General features: G+C 40.4%; 1 protein-coding gene across 1 annotated transcript; it reads right to left on the bottom strand.

Annotated features, from left to right (window-relative positions):
• Dgat2l6 (diacylglycerol O-acyltransferase 2 like 6) lies at positions 1–27,636 on the bottom strand. The gene is made up of 7 exons (XM_063245557.1): positions 27,552–27,636; positions 6,128–6,238; positions 5,670–5,740; positions 5,114–5,318; positions 3,638–3,812; positions 1,254–1,465; positions 1–832 (listed from the first exon to the last, which is right to left on the bottom strand). The coding sequence occupies exons 1-7, from the start codon at positions 27,634–27,636 to the stop codon at positions 678–680; spliced, it is 1,014 nt and encodes a 337-aa protein (XP_063101627.1). The 3' UTR covers positions 1–677.
• Positions 27,637–27,877: the final 241 nt, after the last annotated feature.

The following is a 27,877-nucleotide window of genomic DNA, read 5'->3' as shown; positions in this document are numbered from 1 at the left end:
AGAAAAAAATGGTTGTAGCCAGAAGCACAACTCTTAGGCTTGAGGGATGCCCAGTGGTGAATCACAGAATAATCGGAAAATAGGCCTATAATGTTTTACATACTTAGAGTTTTATTTTTATTCAAGAAACAGTGTGACTGCATTGCCAATCTAGAACTCTGTCATGACTGAAGGAATCTTGCCTCTTTGGATCAGGAGGTCACAGTTCAGGCCCTGAGTTTACCTATGACAATCTCCAAATTGTATTGGCAGGCAACAAACTGTCCCTATTATCAACTAAACTTCTAAGCATAATCCTAAATAGTAATGATGTTCCTAAGGTTTCGAAGAAGGAGTGAGGTGTTTGTTGACTTCTCATTACTTCAATTAGACAATTAGCTAGAGTGATTCACAAGACTCCTAGACTAGGTTATTGCCCTAAAACAATCAGGGCTGATTATAGCTGCCTCCTCCCACTCCTCCTTAGTTCCCACTGCACATCTGGTTCCTTCCTCAGAGCTGCCGTGGCCACTTGGAAGGGAATGCCATTGCTAGAACCCTGACTCATTAAGTACTTTTTGCCTTGGTTGAAATCCCCTCATCCTTGAGATCCACCCCTCTCCCCAAATTCTCCCTTCCCTGTGGCTTTACTTGGATTCCTCATGGTTTGGAGTTCAGTTATAAGGAAACTGGTCCCATCATATGATTGTCAAGTCCTGGTTCTCAGAGAGGCCATATTCAACTTTGTGTTGATCAAACAGCTTGCGCAGGGCACTGATGTAGAGTGCATGGTATTTGTCCACTGTCTGCTTGTTGGGCCACTTAATCTTGGGGATTGGCAGAGGTTCCCCAACTATGGAGAAGGAGGAGACAAGCATCAGAATCCCTGCCCCAACTCACCCTACCCATCCCTCACTGGGACCACATAATGACTGTATCTGAGTCCTTCCCCTTCAGTCTTTCCCTCTGCTACAGCTCTAGCCTGGTCTCATTCTCTGGTCACCTAAGCTTACCTATGCTTCCCAGAATGAGAATGATAATGAGTGCAAGAGCTGAAGGAATGTGTGTGAATAGTGATAATCTTTTAACTACTATTGAAGTCTGTCTCACATATGAATGGTTACAACTATTATCTGATTAGTTGTCCTCCCTGCCCTGCTCTCAATTCCCTTTGCCCACTCTGACTGGAAGCCAGGACCTGAGGGGCTTGATGGATGACTTAAGGTGGGAGTGATCAAGAGATGGGTGAGTTCAGGGAGAGTGGAACAGCTCACCAACTGTGGTAATGGGTCGATTGAAAGGCAGGAAACCCCAGGATCCTCGAGTGAGGCCTCGGCCATGGAAGGTACAGAAATTTAATCCCAGGATTTTTTTAAACGTTTTCTGAAAGTTTTTTTGGAAGAACCTTATCCATGTGCCTTCAGGGAAGGTCTCCTGATTGTAAACCTCATTTTCACCAAAGGAGTACGAAGGAACAAGGTATGCCCTGCAAAGAGAGGGGCAGGAGCGTGAACTCTCCAAGGAAGTGAAATCTCCCTCCAGAAAAACTTTTTCCAAAGTTGGAAACCTTCAACTTTCTGATTGGACAAGAACACAAGACAACCATCTCCAGCTTTGTGTCCCATTCCTGCCAGGTCCCACCGTCCCACCTGAACTCTCTGAAAGGAGCTCTTGCACTTGTCCTGATGGGAAGGAACATCCAGAGCAATCTTCCTAAAATACCTATGTGGATGTATCATTCCTGTCTTTAAAGCTCCTCTAGTGCTCTGCACTGTAGACCTGCTGCTCATCACAGCCTTTGTTCTCTAGACTTCATATTTCCCTGCTAGCTTCTTCTCTCCTCCCCACTCCTTCCTCACAATTTGTTTAGCCAGGCTACCTGTGCCAAGTTCTCTCTCATCCCTGTGTCTGTACCTTCTACTCTCTCAGAGTTCGTAAGGCAGATTCCATTTTGCCTTTTAATACTCAGTTCCCATTTCAGACCCTTGAAGATACTTACCTTGACTGCTTCTAGTTTGTGCACTGTGGACTGCGTACTCTTCACTTAGTGCTTCTCTGTGTCCTGCCATCCCATTTTCCAAGCTCTGTGTTACAGTCATCTCCTTTCCTGTCTAACTTCCCCTGGAGACAGCAAGCTAATCAGGGATGACAACTGTGTCATATTCATCTGTGAATCCCTAGGCCCTGGCATGGTGCTTGATAATGCCATAGGTCCTCCTTGAATGCCTCAGGTATTTTTCACTTCGGGACTGGCAACTTTCAAATGAATTGTCAATTCACACTTCAGATATCACTTACCTGTGAAACCTCTACTCTGGGTCAAGATCTTTGCATAAACTGATGCTCCCATAGCAATTTGTACACATCTTCCTTACAGTACGTCATTCATTTAAGAAATCTCTATTGAGTTCTTTCTATGTGTCAACACTATTTTAGGTCCTGGGGACACATTAGGGAACACAATGAATTTTTTAAAATCTCTGTCCTCATGGAATTTGGGGACAGGGTACAGATCATAAACAATAAAATAATATAAAATAAGTAAAATAGATGGCATGCAAGAAGATGGTAAATACAACAGGAAAACAATAGAGCAGGATGGTCAGGGAAGAGCTTACTGAGAAGAGATGTTTAAGCAAAGACTCGAAAGAGTTGAGCAGTTTCTGACAGGGACAGTGATACAGGCAGAGGGAATGGCTAGAACCAAGACCCTAAGGCAGGTACATGTGGCCTGTTGTTGTGGGGGGGTCACCAAAGAAGCAAGCATGACTGGCAAGGGGGAAGAATAGTGAATGATGAAGTCAGGGAGGTGGTTTAGAACTAGAGAAAATAGATAATTAAGGGTCTTTGAGGTCCTTTGTAAGGACTGTGGCCTTGCCCTAAGTGGCATGAGGGCCACTGGAACATTTTGAGTAGTGACATGATCTGTAAATCATAATCTGTTATGTTACTCTGGTTGCAGATGAGAATAGACTCTTGAAGATGAGAGAGGCAGAGACAGAAGCTTGGATAACAATTAGAAGTTTTTAGTAATCCAGGGGAAATATGATGGTAGTTTGAACAAGGTAATGGTAGTTGAGGTAGTGAGTGACTGAATTCTAGATATATTTTGTAATGATATGTATGTGGATCTGTTTCTCATACTTCACAGTGAGTTTGCAAGGACCAGAACTCTTATTCCTATATCCTCAATTCTTCACCACTATGCCTAACACACAGTAGGTATTTGATAACTGCTGAATGAATGTGTTCTACTTTTCAAATCAGACTTAAGCTCTTTGGGCATGTCTTACTCAATTTTGTAATCCTCATATCACCAAGGCCAGTGCCTTCTTTGCCCTTGGGGATTTCTCAGGCCTCTTAGTGAACAGGTGGGTACAGAGTGAAACTCCTGTTACCTTCAGCCTACCAGGGTAACAGGTGAAAAGAAAAATGTCTCCTTCTGCTATTCTTTCACTAGTTTCAAGTAAAAAAAAACTGTGCCCAAAAAAGTGTACAGGCCCAAACACACCCAAGACTCAGTGTGAGAGGGTAGAAGGAAGCAACCTTAGTTAAGAGCAAATCTCTAGCAGCTTTGCCATGGAGGGCAGTCTTCTGCAAAGGGTTACAAAGGATCCGTGGTACCTAGACGTGGAAGCTCCAGAATCTAGGCACCTACCCTGTCTCCAGTGCCAGCTTCACAAAACCTTTACGTTGCTTGAGCACGACGATGGAGGCTCCTGGGTGGCACAAGAGGGCTTCAGCAGCTCCACCCACCACAACAATCACAGCATTGCCTGAGTATTTTGGTGTCAGAGCATACTCCAAAGCCAACTTACTTACTGGGCACATGCCTGTGAAACAAGAGTCAAGTAGTAGAATAAAATTGGTGTCTAAGGATGGGATGAAGGGTTGCTCCAGGCTCCTCCTGCTGGAGATAGTTCTATTTTCTGCTTATTGATGGTTGTCTACTTCCATCTTTGGTCCTGGTATCCCGGGTTGACCTGGCCTAACATGGGTCCAGCTGTTTGCCTTAGAGTCTGTGTTCCTATGGTTGAGGCTACACTGAGTTCTTCTGTTTACTTCCATTCATAACTTACTACCTTCTAGTTCAGCAGTCCTTATGGCCACCCTTCCTGTCTCTATACACAAACTACTGCTGTCCTATACTCTTCCCAGGCTGACGAAACCAGTAACCCTCCAGAGTTCTCTTTTTCAGTGGTGTCCAGGAATAGCCACCATCAATATGTTTTTCCATAAGAGAAACCTGCCAATGGTGAGACATTGCCTAGGGATTTTGGAAAGTAGGCAGGTCTGGAGCCCACCCAATCCAAATTGAAATATAGATAAACAATGGAATCACTTCTGAATCCCATTTTTGCTCTGTCCTTACCTCCTGTTCTCTACCAGGTGACAGTACTTGCCTCCAGGCTCCAGCCATTTGCTTCAGGGCCATGCCAACTTCAGAGAGGAATTGAAACATCCTCTGAGATTCTAGCAGTACTACCTGGCTCCTTCAGATAAATGTATCTTATGTTTTAGTATTTGGTTTCTGTTTTTTTCTGGTGTCCAGAAGGATACATAGTGGTTCATAGAGATAGACATTTGTCACTATGCCCTGGCTTGAAGCCTAGCATGGCTAAGTTGTCCTGGATTCTGATGGATGACTATCTTGTGTCCTCTGGCATGTTATCCAAGAGATGGAGACTGTACTAGGTGATATGAAAGATTTTAAAATGTCTTTGAAATAATATGAGATGAGAGCTTCCATATAAATGTCTGGCCAAAAGAAGTCAACAACATCCCAGTAAAGAGTCTGGAAAATCTAGACCAATTTTCCCTGCAGTTGTGGTTAGTACTTGGCTTTCATATTCTGTATTCTATTTAGGCTTTGATCCTGAATTTATCCCACTGGTTGCCCCTGTGAAAAAGTCTTGGAGAGTCATATGAAGCTCTGTAACTTCCCCTGTTGTCCAACTGAACTATGCATCCCAGGTCTTGGACAGAACCTGATGCTTGGCCATTTACTCCTGATACTGGCTCAATATGTTCAGGACTCGTTTTCTATGAAATCCTCTTCTAGTAGTGAATAACTGGCAGTTTATTGGGGATGGAACCTTGAGGTAGATTAGACAATTAAACGACTTATACTCACCCATCGACATCACGTAGTCTCGCACAAGTGGGATCCAGAAAATGCCTTCCAAGGTTGCTAAAAAGGGAGTGACAGATGGGAAAATCCGGGCAAAGCCAGTGGCCTCAGTGGCAAAGTTGATGAAGGCACCAAAAGATAAAACACCATGGGGGTGGCTGGCAATGATGTAGTTGTGTTTGGGAGAAAGATCATGAGTCTTCACCAGCTGTTATAGGGAGATTGAGTCAGTTTGGCTATGCACAAAAAAGACAAGCTGTGTAATATATTAGACTCCAGCAGGTAGCCTATGTGTCCCTCTGAGAGCCCCAAATCCCTGCTAATAGGTTTGTCAGAAATTTTGGTGGTCAGAGAGGCTGACCTGGGTTTGCCACTGAGGGAAAGATTGTTTTCCATCTGTATCTCCATCTGCCCATCCACCTTAGGTCTCTGCTCTGCCTTACATCTCTGGGCCTTGACCTTCACTGCTGGCCACCAAAGCATTTGGAAATATGAAACTAAGTAGAGAGTGAGAGGTATGGCAACAAGAACCAAGGGAATCCAGAGGAAATGTAGTCACCTTTATTGGGAAGTAATTACAGAAATACTTCCAGAGGGTCCAGTTCCGTACCCAAGCAGCACGTCTGCCACCTGTGAATAGAGAAGCAAAGGAAAGAGCAGGAGGGACATTGGCATTACTTACCCTCTCCCAGAGGTGGACATTTCTTCTATAGTCCTCAGGCCACGAAAGGATTCTCCTTCTCACCCCTCAGAGCTGGAAGTACTGTCCCTGAATCCAGCTCCCTTGGGAAGCCTTTGTTTCTCTGAACCCAACCAGAAAGACAATGGAGAAACATACTGAGGCTGGGATTCTCTGCTCAGAAACATCAACCTCTTAGCTCTTCCTAAGCAGCTGGCAGAGCTCTCTGTCCCTTTCCCCTCCCTCTTTTGCTTTTCTCCTTCTCTTCACCTACCTCCCTGTCCTCGTAGCTCCATCTTTGGCACAGATAGAAAAACCATTCTTCCCCCGCCTCTTACCTCGACTGGGGGTGTTCCAATCATAGGCAAGCCAGGCTAAGGCAAGCACCGCCAAGGCCCAGAACTCAGTGAGCACCAGGAAGTAGGGTATGAGAATAATGGGAATTGCTCCTGAGGAGACATAATGGGTTCATGCTCTTCAGTTCCTTTCAAGTTTCAACGTGCCTTTCATCACCTATACTGTAATTCCATACTGAGGGAGCAGGCAAGGAGGACGTGGGACTCTTCTCTTCTTCTCTTTTGCACCCTTTGCCTTGCTATGCTCTGAATCTGGCTGACTTCTGAGTTTTTCAATCTGGTTTCCCTTGATGGCAGACATCTTCATGGAGAAAAATGCAAAACCATGAACTTCTCAGAGAAGACCCTCAGCTGGAGTTAAAAGATGGCACTGCCAAGCAAGTAGAAAGAATAGCATATTGGGCTGGTAGCTGATTATTCCCATTTTAGGACCTTGTGAATTTTTTTCTAAAAACTTGACCCTTCTTCCTTTGTTGAACTGCTAAGTCTGCATATTTTGGAGAGACCCTGCCTACAGTGTGCAAAATGTTTGATGCTGAGAAGAAACACAGATTAGAGACTGCTTTACTATATTCTATCTTGTCCCTTTCAAAATGTTGCAAAAGTTCAGAGGGGGAAAAATTTATCTCTGTTAGCAAAAGGATATAGCATGCTATGAAATGCAAACTTGATACATAACAATAGGAATTTAATTCTATTTTATCTATTTACTTTTTTGTGGTACTGGGGATTGAGTCAAGAGCCTTGTGCATCTTAGGCAAGTTCTCTACCACTGAGCCATCTTCCACTTTTAAATCTGCGTTCATGAGAAAGGGGAGCTAAATACATATAACATGAATTAAAAGGGACAAACTTAGGAAATGACTTCTTCGAATAGGTGCAATATCATGATAGATGAACATTTCAGACAAGGGAGCAAAATTCAAGAGTTACCTACCAGCATGTTTGTCTCTTGTGTTTGGAATATAGAAGGAAAAAGACTGAATGAATGGGCATTGCTTTTAAAAATCATGTTATGGAGTACATTAGAAGAAAGCTTAAAGAAGAACTGAATTCCCCTTAGAAGAACTGCAGGAGGTGATTGTCGAGAACATGCTACTTAGCCAAGAAATAGGGAAGAATTTTTATGGGAAGTCTGCTATGAACAAAAACTCTGCTGCTTCTGACCTTTGTAAAAGATGGAAATAAATTTGCCAGTTAAGTTTCAGAAGAAAACTCAGATAAAGTTACATAGGAATCATTACCCATTAAAGATACTCTAAGTGTATCACTCCTTTCTTGCTTCAAGTAAATTTTGTTGAAATTCTTAGTATTTACAAGAGTGCCTGGTACATAATGGGTATTCAACAAATTTCATCTAGACTGGATGAAAAGATAAGTAAATAAATAAATTTCAACAATGGAGAAACTTTAGTGAATAATGTTTAGTTACTATATATAATAGTATTGATATGTAATGTTATTTTTAAAATAGAGACAGATTGTGTACCTTATCTCTATCTTCATTTAACTATCAGTTGTAAGGCAGTTGAGGAGCCCTTATCTGGAGAAACACTACCCCTCTTGTGAAACTTATTGGAACCGTGGATGTGGCCCTGAAGGAAACCGTGTGTCCTTTGAGGATAAGCCTTCCATATCCAGCCTGTAAGAATGTCATCAATGAAGTGCACTGTGACAAATGTGGGATTTAAAGAGAGAAAGAAACAGAGGCCAAAAGTGGAAAAGTTAAAGAGAACATATCAAGAGTTCCATGTGTGTCTTAGGAAAATATGATGAAGGATAAGCATTTGTTTGTATGTGTGTGTAATGCTCCCTTAGATATTCTGACCCCAACATCAGGAGACAGTTCCAATATTTCTTGTTCGTTCTCAGGTGAGACACCATGGAGAGGATTATGAAGGAGGAGTTCACATCGTAGTTTCCTAATTTGATTTGTACTGAGGATGGCTAAGTATTCTCAATAGATTTGGTGCAGTTGAATCTCATCATTCTTATTTGCATTTCTCTAGCAGCTAATGCTTAACAGTCTTCCATGTATTTGGCTATCTTCTATGTATCCTTCTTTAGTGAAGTGAGTTTTTAAATCTTATGCCCAAGCCAGCCTGGTGGCGCATGCCTGTAATCTCAGTACTCAGGGTGACCAAGTGAATCTCAGCAGGAGGATGACCATAGTTTGAGGTCAGCCTGGGCTACAGTTCAAGCTGCCCAGCAGTGAGACATGAATTATGGCACCATCATGAACATGTTTAATCCAAGAGGACTCAAAATGACAGGTGCAGAGATCACATGATACTGGAGTTTAATGGGGTATGTTGGACCCTCACTGGCTCCTCAAAAATCAGAGGAAAAGCAGAAATTTTCTCTCTGGGATGGAGTTCTTAACAGGCTCATTTCTTAGCATTGAAAAGACTGTCACTTCCCTGGGTGAAACTTTCATCCTATAGCTTCAGCCCAAGATTGTCAGTTGTGGGACAGATGAAATTTGATGATGTGTCATAGTCTTGGAGACCTTTTGGGCTTCCCAGATCTTACATAAAGATTTATATAGCCAGGATTTTTGCTCAGTGCTTCTTCCCAGTGTGTAGGACAGGACTAAGGGCCCAAACAAAGGCCAAAGTCAATCCTGGTCCCATCCTTATCACCCCTCTCCCCTTGCCAGCCCTCCTCTGGGCTGATTTTTTGCTAATGAATTTTGGAGTCCTTCATACATTTTAGAAACAAGCCCTTCATCTAACATCTTATTTGAAAACATTTTTTCTTATTCTGTGTCTATCTCTTGATTCTTTTAACAGATTCTTTCTTGGTACAAAAGATTTTGGTTTGAGTGAAGTATAATTTATCATAGTTTTCCTCTTACAGGAAAACAAGATTTGATGCCAAATCTGACTCTTTGCTTAACATCAAATCACTGAGTTTTTCTCCTGTTCTGTACTAAAACATTTCATTCTCTGTTTTACATGTAAATCTATGGTTTATTTCAAGTTAACATTTTTCCAGAAGCATAATTGAATATATTCAAGATATACATGATGATTTGATATATGTATGTATTGTGTAATGATTACTACAATCAAATTAATACATCACCACCATGCATAGTGTGTGTGTGTGTGTGGAGGGGAGAAGACACTTAAGATCTACTGTCTTAGCAAGTTATAAGTAAATAATATAGTATTCTTAACTATAGTCATTACACTAAAGCTCTAAAAATCATTTATCTTATAACTGAAACTTTGTACCCTTTGACCAACATCTCCACATTTTTCCCCTTGCCCTCGTCCCTGAGAACTATCATTCTACTTTCTGCTTCTTTAAGTTTGATATTTTTTAAGAGACAAAGTCGTGCTATGTTCCCCAGGCTTAACTCAAACTCCTGGGCTCAAGAAATCCTCTTGCTTCAGCCTCCATGCACCTAGGACTATAGGCAAAAACCACCATGCCCATCTTAATTTGACTATTTTAGATTCCAAATGTAAGTGACATCATGTGATATCTGTATTTTTGTGTCTGTCTTATTTTGTTAGCATAATATCCTCCAGGTTCATCCATGTTGTTGCAAATGGAAGGATTTTAATGGCTAAATAATATCGTTTGTGTGTGTGTGTGTATGTGTGTGTGTGTGTGTGTACATGGAGTCACATTTTCTTTATTTATTAGTGGACACTTTGGTTGGCCACATATCTTGGATATGTGAATAATGCTATAATGAATGTGAAGGTACAGATATCTCAAGATAACTGATTTCAAAACCTTTGGAACTTACATATGTTTTCCATAATGGCTGTATCATTTTACATTCCCATCAATGGTATACAAGGGTTTCCTTTTCCCACATTCTAGCTAACACTTGTTATCTCATCTTTTTTATAATAGTCATCCTAATTGTGACATCCCCTCAATGGTTTTGATTTGTACTAGCCTGGTGACTAACAATATTGGGAATATTTTTTATAAATCTATTGCCTTTTGGTACATTTTCTTTGGAAAAATGTCTATTCAGGTATTTTGCCCATTTGTAAAATTAGGTTATCTATTTTTATTTTGTTATTGAGTTATATGAGTTCCTATATAATTTGGAGATTAACCCTTTAACAGATGCATGGTTTGCAAATATTTTCTTCCATTTTGTAGGTTGCCTTATCACTTTTTAGTGTTTCCTTTGCCATGCATAAGCTTCTTAGTTTCATGTACTTTCAGATATTTATTTTTGCATTTGTTGTCATAGGCCCCCCAAAAGTTACTGTCAAAGTCAATGTCAAATTTACTTCATGTTTTCTTTTAAAAATTTAATAGTTTCAGGTCTTGTAAGTAAGCCTTTAATTCATTGTGGGTTCATTTTTATATATGATACACTACAAGGGTTCAATTTTATTGCTTTACATGTGTTTGTCCACTTTGATATCATTTATTAAAGAGATTAGCATTTCTTTATTTTGTATTTTGCTGCCCTTGTCAAAGATTACTTGATATATATGTGAAATTATTTCTGGGCTCTCTATTCTGTTCCATTGATCTATCCATCTGTTTCTACACCAGTAGTACAATGTTTTGATTACTAAGCTTTGTAATATAGTTTGAAACCAGGAAGTGTGGTATATCCAGCTTTGTTGTTCTTTCTAAAGATTGCTTTAGCTATTCAGGGTTTTTTGTAATACCATATAAGTTCTAGCATTGATTTTTTTGTTTCTGTGAAATATGTTATTGAAATTTTGAGAGCATTAAATCCATAGATAATTTTGAGTGGCATGGACAATTTAATAATATTAATTCTTTCAGTCTATATGCACTGAGTTTCTTTCTATTCAGTTGTGTCATCTTCAACTGCTTTCATCATCTTTTAGTTTTTGGTGTATAGATTTCTTATCTCCTAGGTTAAATTTATGCCTTTTGATGCTATTGTAAATAGCACTGTTTGATTTATTTCTTTTGGGGGATAGTTCTCTGTTAGTGTATAGAAATGTAGCTGATTTTTCTGTGTTGATTTTTGTATCCTGCCACCTTACTGACTATGTCTATCAGTCCTAAAAGTTTTTGGCTAGAGTTTAGGGTTTTCTATGTACACAATCATGTCAGTTTACTTGTTTCTTTCCAATTTAAATGCTTTTTATTTCTTTTTCTTGTTTGATTGCTCTTGCTAGGACTTCTGGTACTACACTGAATAGAAACAGTGAGAATGGGTGCTGTTGTGTTATTCTTAATTAGAAGAAAATCTTTTAGTTTATCACCATTGAATATAATTTTACCTATGGGATTTTCATATATGGTCTTTACTATACTGAGACATATTTCTTCTACACCTAAATTGGTGAGAATTTTTTTCATGAATGGACACTGAATTTCATCAAATGCTTGTTTTGTACACAAGTAGTATATGTCTGTAATCCCAGCTACTTGGGAGGCTGAGGCAGGAGGATCACAAAATCAAACCTAGCCTGGGCAACTTAATGACTTAGAAAAACCATACCTCAAAATAAAATCAATAAATAAATTAAACCCGTTGGAGGTGTAGGTTAGTGCAGAGGCTGTGAGTTCAATCCCCAGTATTGCAAAAGTCTTATTTTTGCATCTATTGAGATAGCTATAGGTACTGTGTTAAGGTTGTGTATTGCATTTACTGATTTGCATATGGTGAACCATCCTTATTTCCCAGAGACAAATCTTCCTTGATCAAGGTGAGTAAAATATGTTGTTGGATTTGATTTGCTAGTGTTTTAATGAAGAATTTTTCTTCTATGTTCATCAGCAAGATGAGCTCATAATTTTCTTTTCTAAACTTTGGTATTAGGATATTGCTGGCCTTGGAAGTACTCCTTCCTCTTTAATTTTTTGGAAGAATTTAAGAAATGTCAATATTCTTCCTTGAATATTTTGTTAAATTTAGTTATGAAGTCACTTGGTTCTAGGTTTTAATTTGTTGTTTAATTTATCTCTATTCATTTCTGGTTCATTCAGATTTTCTATTTCTTCATGATTCATTCTTGGTAGGCCACATGTGTCTAGGAATTTATCCATTTCTTCTAGGTTATCCAATTTGTTGGTACATAATTGTTCATAGTAGTTTCTTGTGATCCTCTGTGTTTCTGTGGTATCATTAGTGAAATTTTTTCACTTTAATAATTATTTTATTTGATAGACTTTCTTTCTTGGTTAGTCTAGCTAAAAGTTTTTCAATTCTGTTTATCTTTCCAATATGTCAACCCTTTTTAAAATCTTTTCATTGCTTTTGCAGGCTATTTCATTTATTTGTTTTAATCATTATTTCCTCCATTATGCTAACTTTGAACTTCATTCTTCTTCTAGTTCCTTAAGGCATAAAATTAGGTTGTTTTTTTAAGCCTTTCTTTAAGTATTTATCAGCATAAATGCTTTACTGGATTTATTTATTTAGTCATTATAAATATTTCACTGGAGGGTATTTAAATATTTTTTAAATTTCTATTTTCAATTCCCCTATTGTACATCATTCCTTTATTTTGACTATTCTTGCCCCTACATTCTGCTTATCAAAATTCTCTCAGCCTTCAGGGCTCAGCTCAAATGACATTTTCTTGATGCTATCTGCACTAATAGCGTTGGCAGCATTAAGAGTTTTCTTTCCTGTATACTCCCAGCACATTATTTATGCATCTGTCTTGGTTTTGTTTTGTTTTGTTTTGTTTACTTGTGTTATTGGTATCTCATCATCTGTCTGGTCCACTCCCTATAATAAGACTACAAATGCTTGAAAGCAGCTGTCGACTCAGTGCCATGCTCAAGGAGATGGATCACAATAAATATTTGTTACTTCAAATTGCACTACAGGGAGAAGTTCAATTTCAAAATTCTTCCAGTTGTAGGTGAAAGTTAACAGGAAGACCAATATCATTGTTCCAAACAAGGAAAGTTCTTCTGAGGTTATAGGCAGATCCTGTATGTATAAGGCTATAGATAACCAGTTATTTCCAGTACAGGCTCAAGTCTTACTCTGTAGTCCAGGTTGGCTTTCATTTCACTATGATGCCTAAGCTGGGCTTGAACTTGCCATCCTCTTGCCTCAGCCTGGCTCAGTACTTCTTTCTTATGGGTAGAAACATCACATTTCAAGACATGACCAAAATCTGAGTGTTGGTGGTATCTGCCAACTCTAGTCAGTTGGCTTAATGCTTTAATAAATCCAAGAACATGGCTAACTTGTCAAAGAGAAATTTCTGTGGCTTCTTGATTACTTATTAGAACTCAATGAACTATAAAAATAAGAACTTATAATAGTAAAAGTTCATTTGATAATTCAACAAGCATTGACTTATCTCACATGAAATCTCTGCTAAAAGCAGGGGGAGAGTATTGGGGACTGGAAAGAAGAGGATGAAGGGAGTAAATACAGAAACAATGAAAATAATGCAAACATGATCCTCAATGCTATGCACTGAGATAGATATTTAGCATTTATTATGAAACAGCACTGTTCAGCACTTACTGTGTATTATCTCATTTAATCCTCTGGCAGCTGTGATAGGTAGAAAAAGTTATTACCACCATTTTATAAAGGAAGAAACTGGGCAACGCACTTGGGACCCCTTCTGTCTCTCTCAGACAGAAGCTTTCTCTCTCTCAATAAATACATTCTGCTCTTAAAAAAGAAAAGAAAAGAAAAGAAAAGTTAGAAAAAGAAAAATAAAGAGGAAGAAACTGAGGTTCAATGAGGTCGTGTATTTTTTTTCTCTGAACTTGGGAATAAAAGTAGGTGGCATTTATTGAAAGTTTTTAAGTGCCAAGTGCTATTTTAAGCACTTTTTAAGTATATTAATACTTTTGGTATTATTTTGCATTAATACATGCAGAAAACAAGGTCCTTACCTTCTAGAGGCTCTAGACTTCATGTAGAAGATAATATTTAAAGCTAAATTTCAGGAAAAGGATAAGATTTTGACCAATAGCTCGACGGAGAAAAGGCTTTCCATGAACAAAAGCCTGGAGATAGTGGAATCCAAAGCCTTTAAGTAACACCAAAATCTCTAAAATCACAGGGAACATGGCACATCATAAAACAAGGGATGAAACAGGAAAGAAAACTTGGATGATTAGACCTGATGCTAAAGGGAAAAGACGTCCATACAGGTTATTAAGCAGAGAATATTTATGTTTCAGGAAGACAATTTAGGATAACTGAAAACAGGACACTACAGGTAGAGAGATCAGCAAAGAGTTTCAGCAACTGTGGTGAGGGGCAATGGGAACCTGAGATAGGTGACTATTTCTCAAATCCATTTGAAAGATTCCATGGAGTTTGAATTTTTAGCCCAATGTAGTTGCTGTACATACAGATGGCAGAGAGGGAATAGTGAGAGATATCTTAATAGAGTTTGCAGAGGTGGTAGGAACACATGAAAGTCTTTGTCTGCTTAATTTCCTAGGACTTTAGTCATCATTTTTCTTCCTGAAGAGCCAATGAAATCAGTCTAAGTGCCTCTCACAGAAATGACTGTCATGCTTCTGAAGATCCAGTGGTAAGATGCTATGTCCAAATTTCATGTGTTGGAAAAATTTCCAATGCAACAACTTTGGGGAGGGTGGGACTTTTAAAGGCAAGTGGTTTCATGCTGTTAAGTGGATTTCTGATAATGATGAGTTTGACTCTCTGTTGTGTGCACTCTCTTTCTCCTTCTTCCACTTTCTGCTGTGGGATGATGTAACAGACGGCCCTCTCCAGACACTGGCACTTTCACATTAGGCTTCCTCTCGCCTCTAGAGCAATGAGCTAAAGAAACTTCTATTATTTATAAATTACCTACTCTGTGATATTCTGTTACAGCAACAGAAAATAAACTAAGACAAATAAGGTGATTTGGTTCCAAAAAATATCTATTCTTATCATAGGAAAGAAGAAAATTATAATCTGTTGAGGATTTTCTCATCTTATTATATTTAGAACAGTCTTAAGCAGCAAGCATTATGGTCTTCCCAATTAGAGTATGAATGATCTACTTTCTCAAAGACTTATTTGCACAAGTTCTTGTAGCAAATAGGTGGCAGAACTAGTATGTTGAACATCCCAGACTATGTTCTATTTTTTTTATTATAAATCAGAGACAGTGGGAAGGTACACACACACACACACACACACACACACACACACAGATATCTTAGGGAAGGAGAGAAGAAGATTGACTTAAAGGTCTCTACTAAAAAGAAGAAATCTAGCAGGACCATCAATATATGTACATCTTGGTCTCCTGAGAAATACAATGATAAGGAATGGCCCCTTTTCTCATGGAGATATAGATTAGAAAGGACAAAAGATATAAAAGTCAGTACCAAGCCTATTCTTGCAAAATAGCAGAGTCTTGCAGAAGTGGCACAGTCTTAGACTGTCTACAGGTGTTGAGTGGTGTTCTCAGAGGTGCTGAGCTATAGATGCAATGTGGGAGCAGAGGCAAGGGGCAGATGTGTGAGAACTATTCTAGCCTGGCACTAATGTCTCCCTTGATCTTCATCCCATTCTCTCACCTGTTGGCCCAGTGGGAAGGCTTGGACCTGGATTACAGTACTGACTTCCTCTCAGAGGAAGACTGTGGACTTAAAGCAACAAATGTAGATATTCAAGTGATGCTGCTCTGCAGGTAGACATTTCTAATGCTCTTGGTGAGAGTGATAAAATAAAATTCACTGTTCATACAGAGTTCATTGCCCAATTTTAAACAAAGGGAATTTTTTGTTGTTTGACAATTGGCAATGCCAATCTATGTAGTGTGATGTTGCACTGTGTTCCCCAGACAGTGTCTGTTGTGTATCTATCCTACTAAAAATCGTTGTATTTAAGCTTCTTAAAAAGTAGCCTCTATAACTACATTTATTTTATAAATAGTATTTCTTGTGGTTGCTAATGTTATTTACTTTTAAATAATTTCTCAAGTTTAACTTTTTCAAAATACATTGTCCAAAAAATGTAGAGATGGTCTTGTATGAAATTTAAAAAGTTCTTGTTTTAAAAAAGCATTGTAAACTCTTAGCCATTCATGTATCATTGTAAAGCATCTTAACCAGACTTACTTTTAATTAATCGACACAAAAGTTTGGGGACAGACTATGTAAACTTTGTGATCTTTGAAGAAAAGTAAATGCATTAGTATGTTTGTCTTGAACTTGTAGACTAAACCAATTATTGTAAAATAACCAGTGATAACAGTGATGATTTTAAACTCTGAGGTCATTGTATCACTCTGAAATTTAGAATAACTGTATAAATCTACTCTGATATTATTCTTTACAGTACAGGTCTTAGTTTTTTTCCTTTTTGTGGCTTCTTTTTAAATGGTATATTGAACCAAGTTTATCAATCCCTTTGGTAAAAAAGACTTCTTTTCTGTGTTCACCATAGAAGGTAGAATTGGGAAGAGGCAGATGACAACATTTTTAACATACTAGAACATTGCATGGTCTCTGAAGAATCCAGAAAGTGCTGCCATGGCATATCTCTAGTGGAGGGAATACTCAGAGCAGAGAGGAAAGAGTAGGAAGGTTTCATTTCTGGCTTATTCTGAGATTAGATTGCCTGAAATAGAAGTGTCATAGAGGGGGAAGATGAGGAGGATAAATTGGGAAAGGATCAGAGCAAGAGAGGGCAGAATAACCTTGAATGCCCAGGCTAACACATTCATACATTATCAAGAAAGCAATGGGAAATCACTGCCTATTTTTGAGCAGGAAAGGGATGCAATCAAAGATGTTTCTGGAAGAATCTTTTGGAAGTAGACAGTAGAATGGATTGGAGAGTGTGTAGACTAGAGGATAGAGGATCACAAAGGAGTACAGTGTAAGAGTTCAGAGAGATGGTGATACAAGCCAAGAAGAGATAGAGAGCTTTCTCCTGAATGGAAACTGCTTCTCAGAAAGGCTGTTAGAGCTATTGCCCAAGTATAAGGATCATGAATATTTGTATCCCACATCTCCCCCAACTCATGTTTCCAATTCATCTCTTCTCACTTCCTTCCTCCTTCTTGTCATTCTGCCTTTTTTCTCCAACTTTTCCCTATTTTGCTTGTTTCCTCTTCATCACATCCAATAATGCTCTGCAGTCAGCTACAATTTTGAACATCACTCAGGAAGAGGAAAGGTAGTAGGGGAGGCTCTGGAAAAGAGAGAAAATACAAACCAGAGACAGAGACAGAGAGAGAAAGAAAGGAAGGAAGACTGGCTTTTCTGTGTGGGGAATTTCCTGTGGATCAGGCTGAGATGATCGGGTTACTTAAGGATTAAAGAGATTCAAGCATTTGTCCAAAGTCTCATAGCTAATTGTTATTCAGTCACAGTGTACCCCAAAACTCCTGTTCTGTTTACCACACCACACTGTTTCACTCTCCTGTCTCAACATTTCTTTCACTACCACCCTAGTATCTCTCTGTCGTGGATCTTTCTTTCACTTCCTACCATCTTATATTGTGGTGATTTGTATGTCTGTTCAATGCTGACATAAAATATGTACAATGATTGAATAAATGAATGATTCATCCCTGTTATTAGATAGTAAAAGGCCTTAACTAATTATTGTAGTCTCGGCAAAGGCTTATAATTAATATTTCAAAGTCTTATAATTAATATTTGCTCTATAACTACTGGATAAGAGATTTCAATGTATTCTACACTTCTGGGTACATCACACCCTGTCAGATACTATAGCTATCTTGGTAATTTCAAAGACCCAAGTTTCTTTTAAGTCATAGCATAATCACTAAAGGAACAAAATCAGAGTGTTTAACATCTGCATGAGCAGAGCAAGACAAATGGAAAGATACTCTAAAAGATATCAAGACAAATGGCCAGAAAACACATGAAAAGATGTTCAATATCAGCAATCATCAAGAAATGCAAGTCAAAACCACAATAAAAGTGGGCCTGGTGGTGCAAGCCTGTAATCCCAGTACTCTAGGAGGAAGATCACAAGTTCCAGCCTGGCCTGGGCAATTCAGGGACTTAACAAGATTCTGTCTCAAAAATAAAAATAAAAAGGGGCTTGAGATACATCTCAATGCTAAGGCCCTCAGTTCAATTTCCAGTACTGGAAAACACAAACACACACCCACCCACCCACACACACACACACACACACACAGAGTGAGCTGTCATTGCACATCCATTAGTATGATTACAATAATAACAACAGCAAAAACAAACAAAATGAGTGTTGGTGAGGATGTGGAGAAATTGGAACTCTTGTGCACTGTTGTTGAGAATGTAAAATAATGTAACCATTGTGGAAAACAGGTTGGAAGCTCCTCAAAAAATTAAAATCCAGAATTACTGCATGATTAGACAATTGCACTTCTGAGTTTATATCTAAAGGAACTAAATCAGGGTCTCAAAGACATTTTTATACACGCATGTTTGTAGCAGCATTATTAACAATAGCCGAGGTGATAGTGCCCATCAATGGGTGAGTGAGAAACAATAGTGAGTGTATCCAAACAAGGTAGTATTATTTAGCCTTGAAAAGGGAAAAATTCTGACAATATGGGTGAACCTAGAGAGGGACAGCGATGATGGTTGTATAACATAGTGAATCACTCAATCTCACTGACCTGTATACTTGTGTTTTGAATTGACGACATAATGGTGCCATCATGTGTCCCTAACACTCCTCCAGCTCTTCCAGAGTGACTGGAAGCTGATGAGATTTAGTGAGAAAAAGGCATTAGTTGAAGCTAACACTTGCCTTCTAGCCTCTTAGGTAACCTCTATCCTTTCCCTGCCTGGAGACACTGTCTTTAGAAAGACAAAAAGGAATAGATAAAATACTATTTGACAAAGATCCTTTTCTGGGAGAAAAGACCAACTTTAGCAAGGAAAATTGCCCCAGGGAAGCCAAAACAATGTGAGTTTTTGTGTTCAAGGGTTATGCCAAGGCCTTCTTTGGTGGGAGAGTTCCATGCTAAAAAGGAATCGCAGCTCTTGTTATAACATAAGGCCCCCTAACTGTCGTGCAGTAAGGTCTGTTCTGTATAAGCCTACCTGCTGCTTCCCCTCCCCTTCTCCCTTCAAATCTAATTAGGTTAAGTTTTAACTTCCTAAAGACCATAAAACAAAGGCCTGAGGTAGTAGCTCCTGACAGCCCGGGTCTTCCCTACCCAGTAGCCCCCCCCCATCACAAATTGTGTTAATTGCATTAGATTGTATTAGATTGTACATTCTTCACAAAAATAGCTTCGTTTGTATCATAGCAATACCTGTAACTTGGCCTTACTGTAAATACGTGTTTTCCTTTCCCTCTGGGCAAAGGATTGATATGTTAATCAATGCTCTCCTCTGTAAAGAATTGTAAAATCTTACCTAATTGATATGTTAACCATTGTTGCCCTCTACAAATAGAATAGTTGTGGTGCTCAAGTAGGGTAACTAAGATTGTTAATTGCTGTTAGGCTTCTCTATTCTTTGCTAAGAAAAACAAGATTTCTTCTTATCTAAACTTGCTAGTATGCAGGGAGACTTGCAATTGCTGTTTCTGCTTTGTAGTGCGTCACACCCCCATCCCCCTCCTTACATTGTGTGACCAGCAGCTGTTTGTGGATTTACAAGATAAAAAGTCCTGACTTTTAGCTGTGAGGGCACAGTCTCCAAATTGGCTCCCAGAGACTCGTCACCAGGCCTGAATTTTACCTAATCAAGCCTTTGCTTCCCAAATTTTAATTTCTTGCTTCCTTGAATTTCATATCGGGTCCGAGTTATCACACTCTTCCTTTCTTTTTTTTCTTTTTCTCTTTCCTTTTCTTTTAGGGATGGCGTGCAGGGTTGAACCCAGGACCTACCTAGTATATGTTAGACAAGTACTCTACACTGAGCTGCATTCCCAGCCCACAGGCTTAAATAACTTCCTCTCTTAACCACTTTTCCCTGTTCTTTTCCCACTCTTTGGGGGATCTAGGCTTGAAATGGTGACTGTCAACACAATGCCAAATCTCCTAGGACATTCCTATCCCTTTTGCTCTTCCATCTGAGGCCTGAAACTTACTAAATGAGTCTTTTTGAGAAAACTATGGTAATATGCAAAGAAGAACAAAAAGCAAGTATGAAAGACTATAAATGTTGGGGACTAGGAACTGTAAATTGACGTAGTATGTCCTAGGCTGTCCTTGCCCTGCCTGCTTTGTTGGCTGGTTTTGAAATGTGGAAATCATCTTCTTCTTTGGGTCAGTGAGATTAGCACTCATGTGTGGGGATGGATCTTGGCTTGTTTCCTTTATGATGTTAAACTTGCTCATTCTACCACAGTCTCTGCACTGTTCCAGGAAAAGTACCTACCCTCTCCCCTACACCAGCTACTAAATAGTGGGCTAGCTTGGAGTGTCTTTGTCTCTGCCAATCCTGAGGCATTGATCTCACAGTCCCCCATCATGCATTACTAAATTTGTCTGTTCATTATTTCATCCTTTCACTGCAACTCTCATATAGCAGTTTACCAAAAATAAAATCACTTCCATGTCCTGATACAGCCAAAGTCAAGCTGTTCATGGGCTCAACATGTTTATACTTTAATAGAGCTTATTAATTCAATTCTACATTTTGGGAGGCCATGGATCCATCTGGCAGTTCAATGAAGCCAACAGACTCCATTCTCTAAATAATATTTTCAAATGTGCAAAATAAAACACACAAACACACAAAGGAAATCCATTATATTAAAATGTAGTTATCACAATATTACTCAAAATGTGACCCAGTAACAAATGTAGTTCTTGATTTTGCATTAAATAACTGAGAGAATCGACTCCCCGTTTGTAATGTAACCCCCCCCCCGAGCTATAGAACAGAGCTATAAGGAATGTTTCACTCCCTAAACCTTTCCCAGGAGATAATCAGAGCAGGGCAGAAAGGAATGTCTCTGCTAGTCATTAACCACTAGATGTTCTGTTCTCTGTAAAGATAGAGATAAGCAAAAGAATGTACTGCATGAACAGGACCAGGGGGCACCTGGCACTCTAAGGTCAACCCAAGACCCTCGGTCTCCATGGTTACTCAGCCCCAGACCCTCAAATCAGCGTTAGCCAAGTCCTGCGCCGTTCAAAATTAACCAATGCGATTTGCTTCTGTAAACTTGCTTGCCTCCTGCTTATACCTTTAAAAACCCTGCACAGATTCCCCTCGGGGCCCCTCCGCACACGTTTGCCTGAGGGACCCCATGCGCATGGAAATAAACTTTTTTCCCTCACCAAGAGTTGAGTCCTTGGGGTCTCTTTCCCTGCGGCGTCGGCCCTAACATCTTGGAGGCCCCAGCGAGATAGCACGTCTCACGGAAGGTGACCTCAACGGCTCTGCGGTGGGTGAGTACGACCGGTCGCTTCTTATTTTTACTCTGAGGATCAATCTACCGGTATTTTACGCCCCGAGCCAAACGGCTCCGGTCTAGGGGCAATTTTTGTTACCTGTTTTTGTTATCTGTTCTCTGTTCTCTGGTGACCGGGGGACGCCCCACACGGTTTTCCGTGGCTCACCGTCTGCGATAGGATTTTCCTATCGGTTTGGGGCCCAATCTGTGGTCCGTCAGGGCCAATTCGGAGACACCCTCTGAGGTGACTCGTTCGGGGAATTTCATTCCCAATCTGTGGTCCGTCTGGGCCAATCTGGGGAATTTCATTCCCAATCTGTGGTCCGTCTGGGCCAATCTGGGGAATTTCATTCCCAATCTGTGGTCCGTCTGGGCCAATCTGGGGAATTTCATTCCCAATCTGTGGTCCGTCCGGGCCAATCTGGAGGCACCCCCTAAGGTGACTCGTTTGGTGTGAAACTAATGCGTGAGAGTGAGGTGGCCGGCCTGTTTGTCCTGTGTGTTGTGACTGTTGTGAACGGTTATTTGTTGTGTCGCGCGTACGCTAACCACTCTTTGTCTTCAGAACACCATGGGACAAATGACATCGTCCCCATTGTCCCTCACCCTCGACCATTGGTTGGAGGTTCGAAAGAGGGCTCACAATCTCTCCTTACAGGTTAAAAAAGTAAATGGCAGACTTTCTGCTCGTCTGAGTGGCCCACATTCTCCATGGGTTGGCCACCGGAGGGGACTTTCCACCTTCCCCTCATCTTAGCAGTTAAGAACATCATCTTCTGCCCCGGACGAGAGGGCCATCTCAACCAGGTCGCCTACATCTTGGTATGGCAGGACATCAGGGAGGAGCCCCCACCGTGGGTAAAACCCTTCCTTCCTCCGCCCTCTCCTTGGTTGCCTGTTTAAACTTGTTACTAACTTAGGGGCTTGTTGCCCATTTCTGTTGCAGGATCCATATGGCTTATTAGATTCAATTGTTCCTTTAGCTCACCAAACTATGCAAGAAGCTCCCTTTGTTTGTGTCTTTAATGTTGTGGCGCCTTGTTTAATATGTAAGACTTCAATTGATTGCTTGCAACCTCGACATGCCTTTTAAAAGGAGTATTTTTTTCTCTCTGGTAAAAATGTAAACATGTGCACATATATATGTATATCTATGGTTATTAAGAGTCATGTCAACTTTGCCAAGTAAAAACCAGGCGGTACTATATTTGAGCCAGTTAAAAGGTTACAGTTTTGTTTTTAAAATACAGCATTTTTATGTGGTAAAAAGACATAAAATAAGTATGTTTTGGACTACTAGAAGGTGACTTCAAGGGTTTTGTTGAGAGTTTTAATGTTGTCTGAGAAGTGAAAAAAAAAAGGTAATTGACTGGTAATAGTAAAAAAAGGGACAAAAAGAGTGGTCTTCAAGTAAAGGTGTCTGGCTATGCCAGAATGTGGAAAAAGATTAAAGCTTAGTTTGAGAGGTATTATTGTAAGTTGTAGAAGGCTCAAGAGGATGTAAATTTTATTTGTCTTGGTTTATAGTACTACAAATAACAGGTTTGACAAGAAGTAAATGTGTTCAGAATTTGACAGTATTAGATCAGTTTTGGTAGAAGTATACATAAGATTGTACTTTGCTGCAAAATGTTTTCATTAAAATGAGATTATAGGTGATACTAAAAATAAGATACAAGTTCTTACATGTGCTGTAAACATCTGGGAGATTATGCAACACAATTTTGTTACCTGTAAAAAAGCCCTTTTTGTTAAGAATATAATTTTAGTAAAATGATGGCCTGCCACGTGACACCCTTGGACAAAAAGCAGTGTGCCATCCAGATGAAGCCGGCTCTCTGATCCGGAATGCCAAAACCATGTTCTCCTTTTGTGCCACCCTGACTGGACATCCAGAGGTAAGAAGGTTTCCCAATATTGCCAGTTGTTCTCTTTGTAACTCAGTGGGCCCCACATGTTAGACAAAAATTGCAAAGGTTTAAGAGGTTTAAGAAAATGCCCCTCAGCCAGTTAATAGAGATAGCACAAAAAGGTCTTTGAGAACTAAAAAATTTACAAAAAGATAGCCAAGGTGTTAAAATTGCTCTATGAGAAAAAAAACTTTTAAAAAAACAGACGAGAGTTTCTGGGGGCAGTTGGATACTGTAGGCTAAATTTTACTGAAAAGCTTGCCTCTATATGACTGACTCCCATAAGGGAGAAACTCAAAATTCGCTGAACTGGACTGATAAATGTAAACAGGCCTTCCAGCAGCTCAAGCGGGCCTTGACAGAGGCCACAGCCCTGGGACTCCCTGACGTTACCAAGCCTTTCACCTTGTTCATAGATAAACTCAGAGACATTGCCAAAGGAGTCCTAACTCAGGACATTGGCCCTTAAAAGAGGCCTATAGCCTACCTCTCCAAAAGACTTGATTCAGTAACAGGAGTATGGCCTCCCTGCCTTAAAATACTAGCTACTGTGACAATGTTACTTAAGGAAGCGAAGAAACATGCTTTGGGCAAGTGATTTCTGTGGTAACCTCTCACAGTTTAGAGACTCTTATCAAAACCCCTCCTAAAAAAAGGCTCTCAAATGCCAGAATTCTACTGTCAAGCCCTGCTTCTAGACCCACAGTCAATGATATTCAAGACTTCTTCAGCTTTAAACCCAGCCACCCTTATGCCTGATGATGATCCGGAGGAACAAAGGACACCTCTCTCCACGAGTGCGCTGACATCCTCGAACTGCAGCAGAACCTACAGGCTGATCTTACTGACCAGCTTTTGGGAAATGCCGACAACTGTTCGATGAAAGCAGCCTCATCCAAAACGGCAAACAAATGGCCGAGGCAGCAGTGACCACCAAAAAGGAGGTACTCTGGGTTAAACGGGTAGAGCCTGGCACTTCTGCCCAAAAGGCGTAGCTTGTTGCTTTGACTGAGAGGCTAAAACTAGCCACGAAAAAGAGGGTAAACATTTTTTACTAAAGATATCCCTTTGCTACTGTACATATACGTGAAAGCCATCTAAAAATGCTCCACAGATTCTAGATTTGCTGGCAGCTGTCTGGCTGCCTCAATGGATTGCTATTCCTTACAAGGCTCACCCAACCATAGATAAAAAATAGCAACCACATCAGAGGGGTCAACCAAAAAAGTAACTGCTCTAATACTAGTCCTCTGACCTTGTCAGAACCAGTCTGCACAAAAAAAGACCTACAGTTGGCATCTCAACTTGGAATAAAGTCTCCCACCCCAAGGAGCTGATACCAGTTACCTGATAAACAAGTACTGTTACTAAAGACACTAGGACGGGAGCTGTTTCACCTTGCAGAATTGTTCAAAACTCAATATTTTATTCCAAAACTCTACAAACTGACCACCTCTTCGAGCTCCAGATGCCCACAGTGCTTGTTAGTCAACTCAGCCGAGAGCTCTGCGTTAGAGACCACCCAACATCAAGAAATTGTTCCAGGAGAACATTGGAAAATAGACTTCATGGACATGGTAAAACTTAATTTACAGGGACACTGCTATCTCTTGGTATTAATAAACATTTTTACTGGCTGGGTAGAGGCTTTCCCTACTAAGTCTGAGTCAGCCTTAGTGGTAATTAAAAGGCTATTACATGAGATCATACCTTAATTTGGCCTCCCACTATCAATGGGGTCCGATAATGGCCTGGCTTTCATAGCCCGAGTCACCCAAAAGTTAGCCCAGGCATTAAAGATTAATTAAAACTCCACTGTGCCTATCAGCCACAAAGCTCAGGACAAGTAGAACATATGAACCAAAGTCTCAAGGACATTTTAGCTAAGCTGTCTTCAAAAACTGGCAATAATTGGATGAGCCTTCTTCCCTTTACACTGTTAAGAGCTAGATATACCCCATATGTTTCTAAAATTTCCCCCTTTAAAGCCATGTTTGGGAGGCCCCCGCCATTGGTTCCAAGATTGTCAGAAGACAAATTAGCTGAAATTACTAATCAAGATCTTAAGTCCCTACAGACACTCCAACCTGTGTTGGCCTGGATCCACCAGCTGTTTAGACAAAAACACTTGGACCTGCCTTCAGAGACCAAGGCCTCAAGGACTCCAGTCTTGGTTCGATGTCATCACCATGACTCCCTCGAACCCCACTGGGAAAGACCTTTCACCGTGGTGCTCAGTACCCCCACTGCCATCAAGGTAACAGGAAAAACTGCGCGGATTCACTACACTCATGTGAAGCCACTGGAAACAGCAGACAACGAGGGACATACTCAGTGGACTACACAACAGACTGGTAACCCTTAAAGTTAAAAATTGACTAAAACATAGATTATGCTGGTTATAAACTGTTTTAGCTTGCTTGTTTTGATAACATTGATGCCGACCTTACACGGCGGCTTTGGTCCCCCTGTAAACAAAAAAAAACCTATTGTTAAAGATCTTTGTATGAGAGCCCCCTTCAAGTAAAACCAAAATGTTCTCTTTCCGGGAATCAATTCTGCCCTATATCCTCCCTTTATTGGGACCCCTGGCCGGATTCATTATAGTCATGGCTATAGCCCCTTGCCTCATTAACCGAGTAACCCGGTTTGTGAGGGCCCAGATTTCTCAAGTAAAAGTTATGGTGCTACGTCAACAATATGATCCCTTACCCATACAGGACCTTTAAGATTAAAAGTCATCCACAAGAAAAAGGGGGGAATGAGAGAATCGACTCCCCATTTGTAATGTAACCCCCCCCCCCGAGCTATAGAACAGAGCTATAAGGAATGTTTCACTCCCTAAACCTTTCCCAGGAGATAATCAGAGCAGGGCAGAAAGGAATGTCTCTGCTAGTCATTAACCACTAGATGTTCTGTTCTCTGTAAAGATAGAGATAAGCAAAAGAATGTACTGCATGAACAGGACCAGGGGGCACCTGGCACTCTAAGGTCAACCCAAGACCCTCGGTCTCCATGGTTACTCAGCCCCAGACCCTCAAATCAGCGTTAGCCAAGTCCTGCGCCGTTCAAAATTAACCAATGCGATTTGCTTCTGTAAACTTGCTTGCCTCCTGCTTATACCTTTAAAAACCCTGCACAGATTCCCCTCGGGGCCCCTCCGCACACGTTTGCCTGAGGGACCCCATGCGCATGGAAATAAACTTTTTTCCCTCACCAAGAGTTGAGTCCTTGGGGTCTCTTTCCCTGCGGCGTCGGCCCTAACATAACTAGATATAATGATGATTCCAATAGTAGAATTTTGAAGTAGCTGTAGGCATAAATGAAATTTCAAGATGCTTGTAACAACTCTAATATGAAATGCAAATCTTTTCATGTCTGCTGATGGGTACTGCTAACACCTCTGGGGGTTATTGCCTACATTCATCATTGAAGGAAATGCTACATTTTAACTAGAGATTAGTGAAAGTAAAGAGGTATTCTTTCCATCCAAACTCAGTTCCATAATCAATCCTAAATTCTTGGTTAAGAGTATATGTGCTGGGCTGGGGCTATAGCTCACTGGCACAGTGCCAATTCCCAGTACCCAAAGGAAAAAAAAAGCATCTGCCCTAAGGTTGTCATAAAGCCACTCACAGGTTGGAATCAGCTGTACCCTACTTGTCCTATCCTTCAGAATGACATTATTTCTCCTCACCCAGTTTTCATACTTCCTCCCATAACTGACTACAACAATGCCTTGGTTTCTGGGAATGGTGTGGAGCTGCCAGTCAGTCAATTTGCCCAGCACTAATGACCGCTGTTCCCTGAGTCTAACAAACAAATAGCCCTTTCTCCAAATTCTAATAAGTCATCCAGAGAGCCTTCAGATGTCCCAGAATTCTCTCACCATAAACTGACACTAGAAAAACACCTTATATCTACCTAGTAACACTACTTCTAGAAGCCACCATCACCCTATCCCCAAATATGAGTCTTTTCAGCCGTATGTAGGGCACATCTCCTGAGAAGGGTGGAATAATCTTTAAACAAGAACAACCATAGCCTCACTCTTGGTCTTTGTGCCCTAGCTCTAGTCCTCTCTATTGGGAGTATTAGGGGGACCAAGCAGATAAGCACACTGGGCATTTCTCTTCTAGTAATACCTGGGCTCTTTTTTGGCCTCATCCCATGTGCTTTCCAGGCCTTGTGGTTTACTCACCTAAAATTATATAGACTGGAATCCACTGCATAACACAGAGTGTTTGGAGGCCTTCTTGAACATCACGTCGGAAGCCTGTGTCCATAGTGCTGTTCTGCTGTGGCAAGAAGCCCAACCAGAAGCTCTAAACCTCTTAAGCTGGGTTGCTTATGGATACTTTGTATAATCTCTCACTGCGTCTGCTTGGCTTCTGGGATTTTGTCTGGCTGGTTCAAACCTTTCCTCCAGTCCTCCCTACTCACTGCTCCACCCTAACTCCTACACACTTACCATGTTGCAGAGAAGCCTCTCTCATCTCTGTAGAATATATCCTTTCACCACATGCA

This window comes from Cavia porcellus, unplaced genomic scaffold (assembly GCF_034190915.1).
Source record: "Cavia porcellus strain 051 isolate PalLab524CR breed Dunkin Hartley unplaced genomic scaffold, mCavPor4.1 scaffold_3, whole genome shotgun sequence".
In the NCBI taxonomy this organism is placed as follows: Eukaryota; Metazoa; Chordata; class Mammalia; order Rodentia; family Caviidae; genus Cavia; species Cavia porcellus.
Note: the sequence above shows the minus strand (reverse complement) of the source record. Positions and strands in the feature narration are given on the sequence as shown.

Coding starts and splice junctions, on each gene's coding strand:
- Dgat2l6 (XM_063245557.1), bottom strand. CDS start 27,636: ATGGACACAGGCTTCCGACGTGATGTTCAAGAAGGCCTCCAAACACTC. Junction 6,239..27,551: donor TCCAGTCTATATAATTTTAG/GTGAGTAAACCA, acceptor ATGTCTCCTCAG/GAGCAATTCCCATTATTCTC. Junction 5,319..5,669: donor GTAATTACTTCCCAATAAAG/GTGACTACATTT, acceptor TCCCTATAACAG/CTGGTGAAGACTCATGATCT.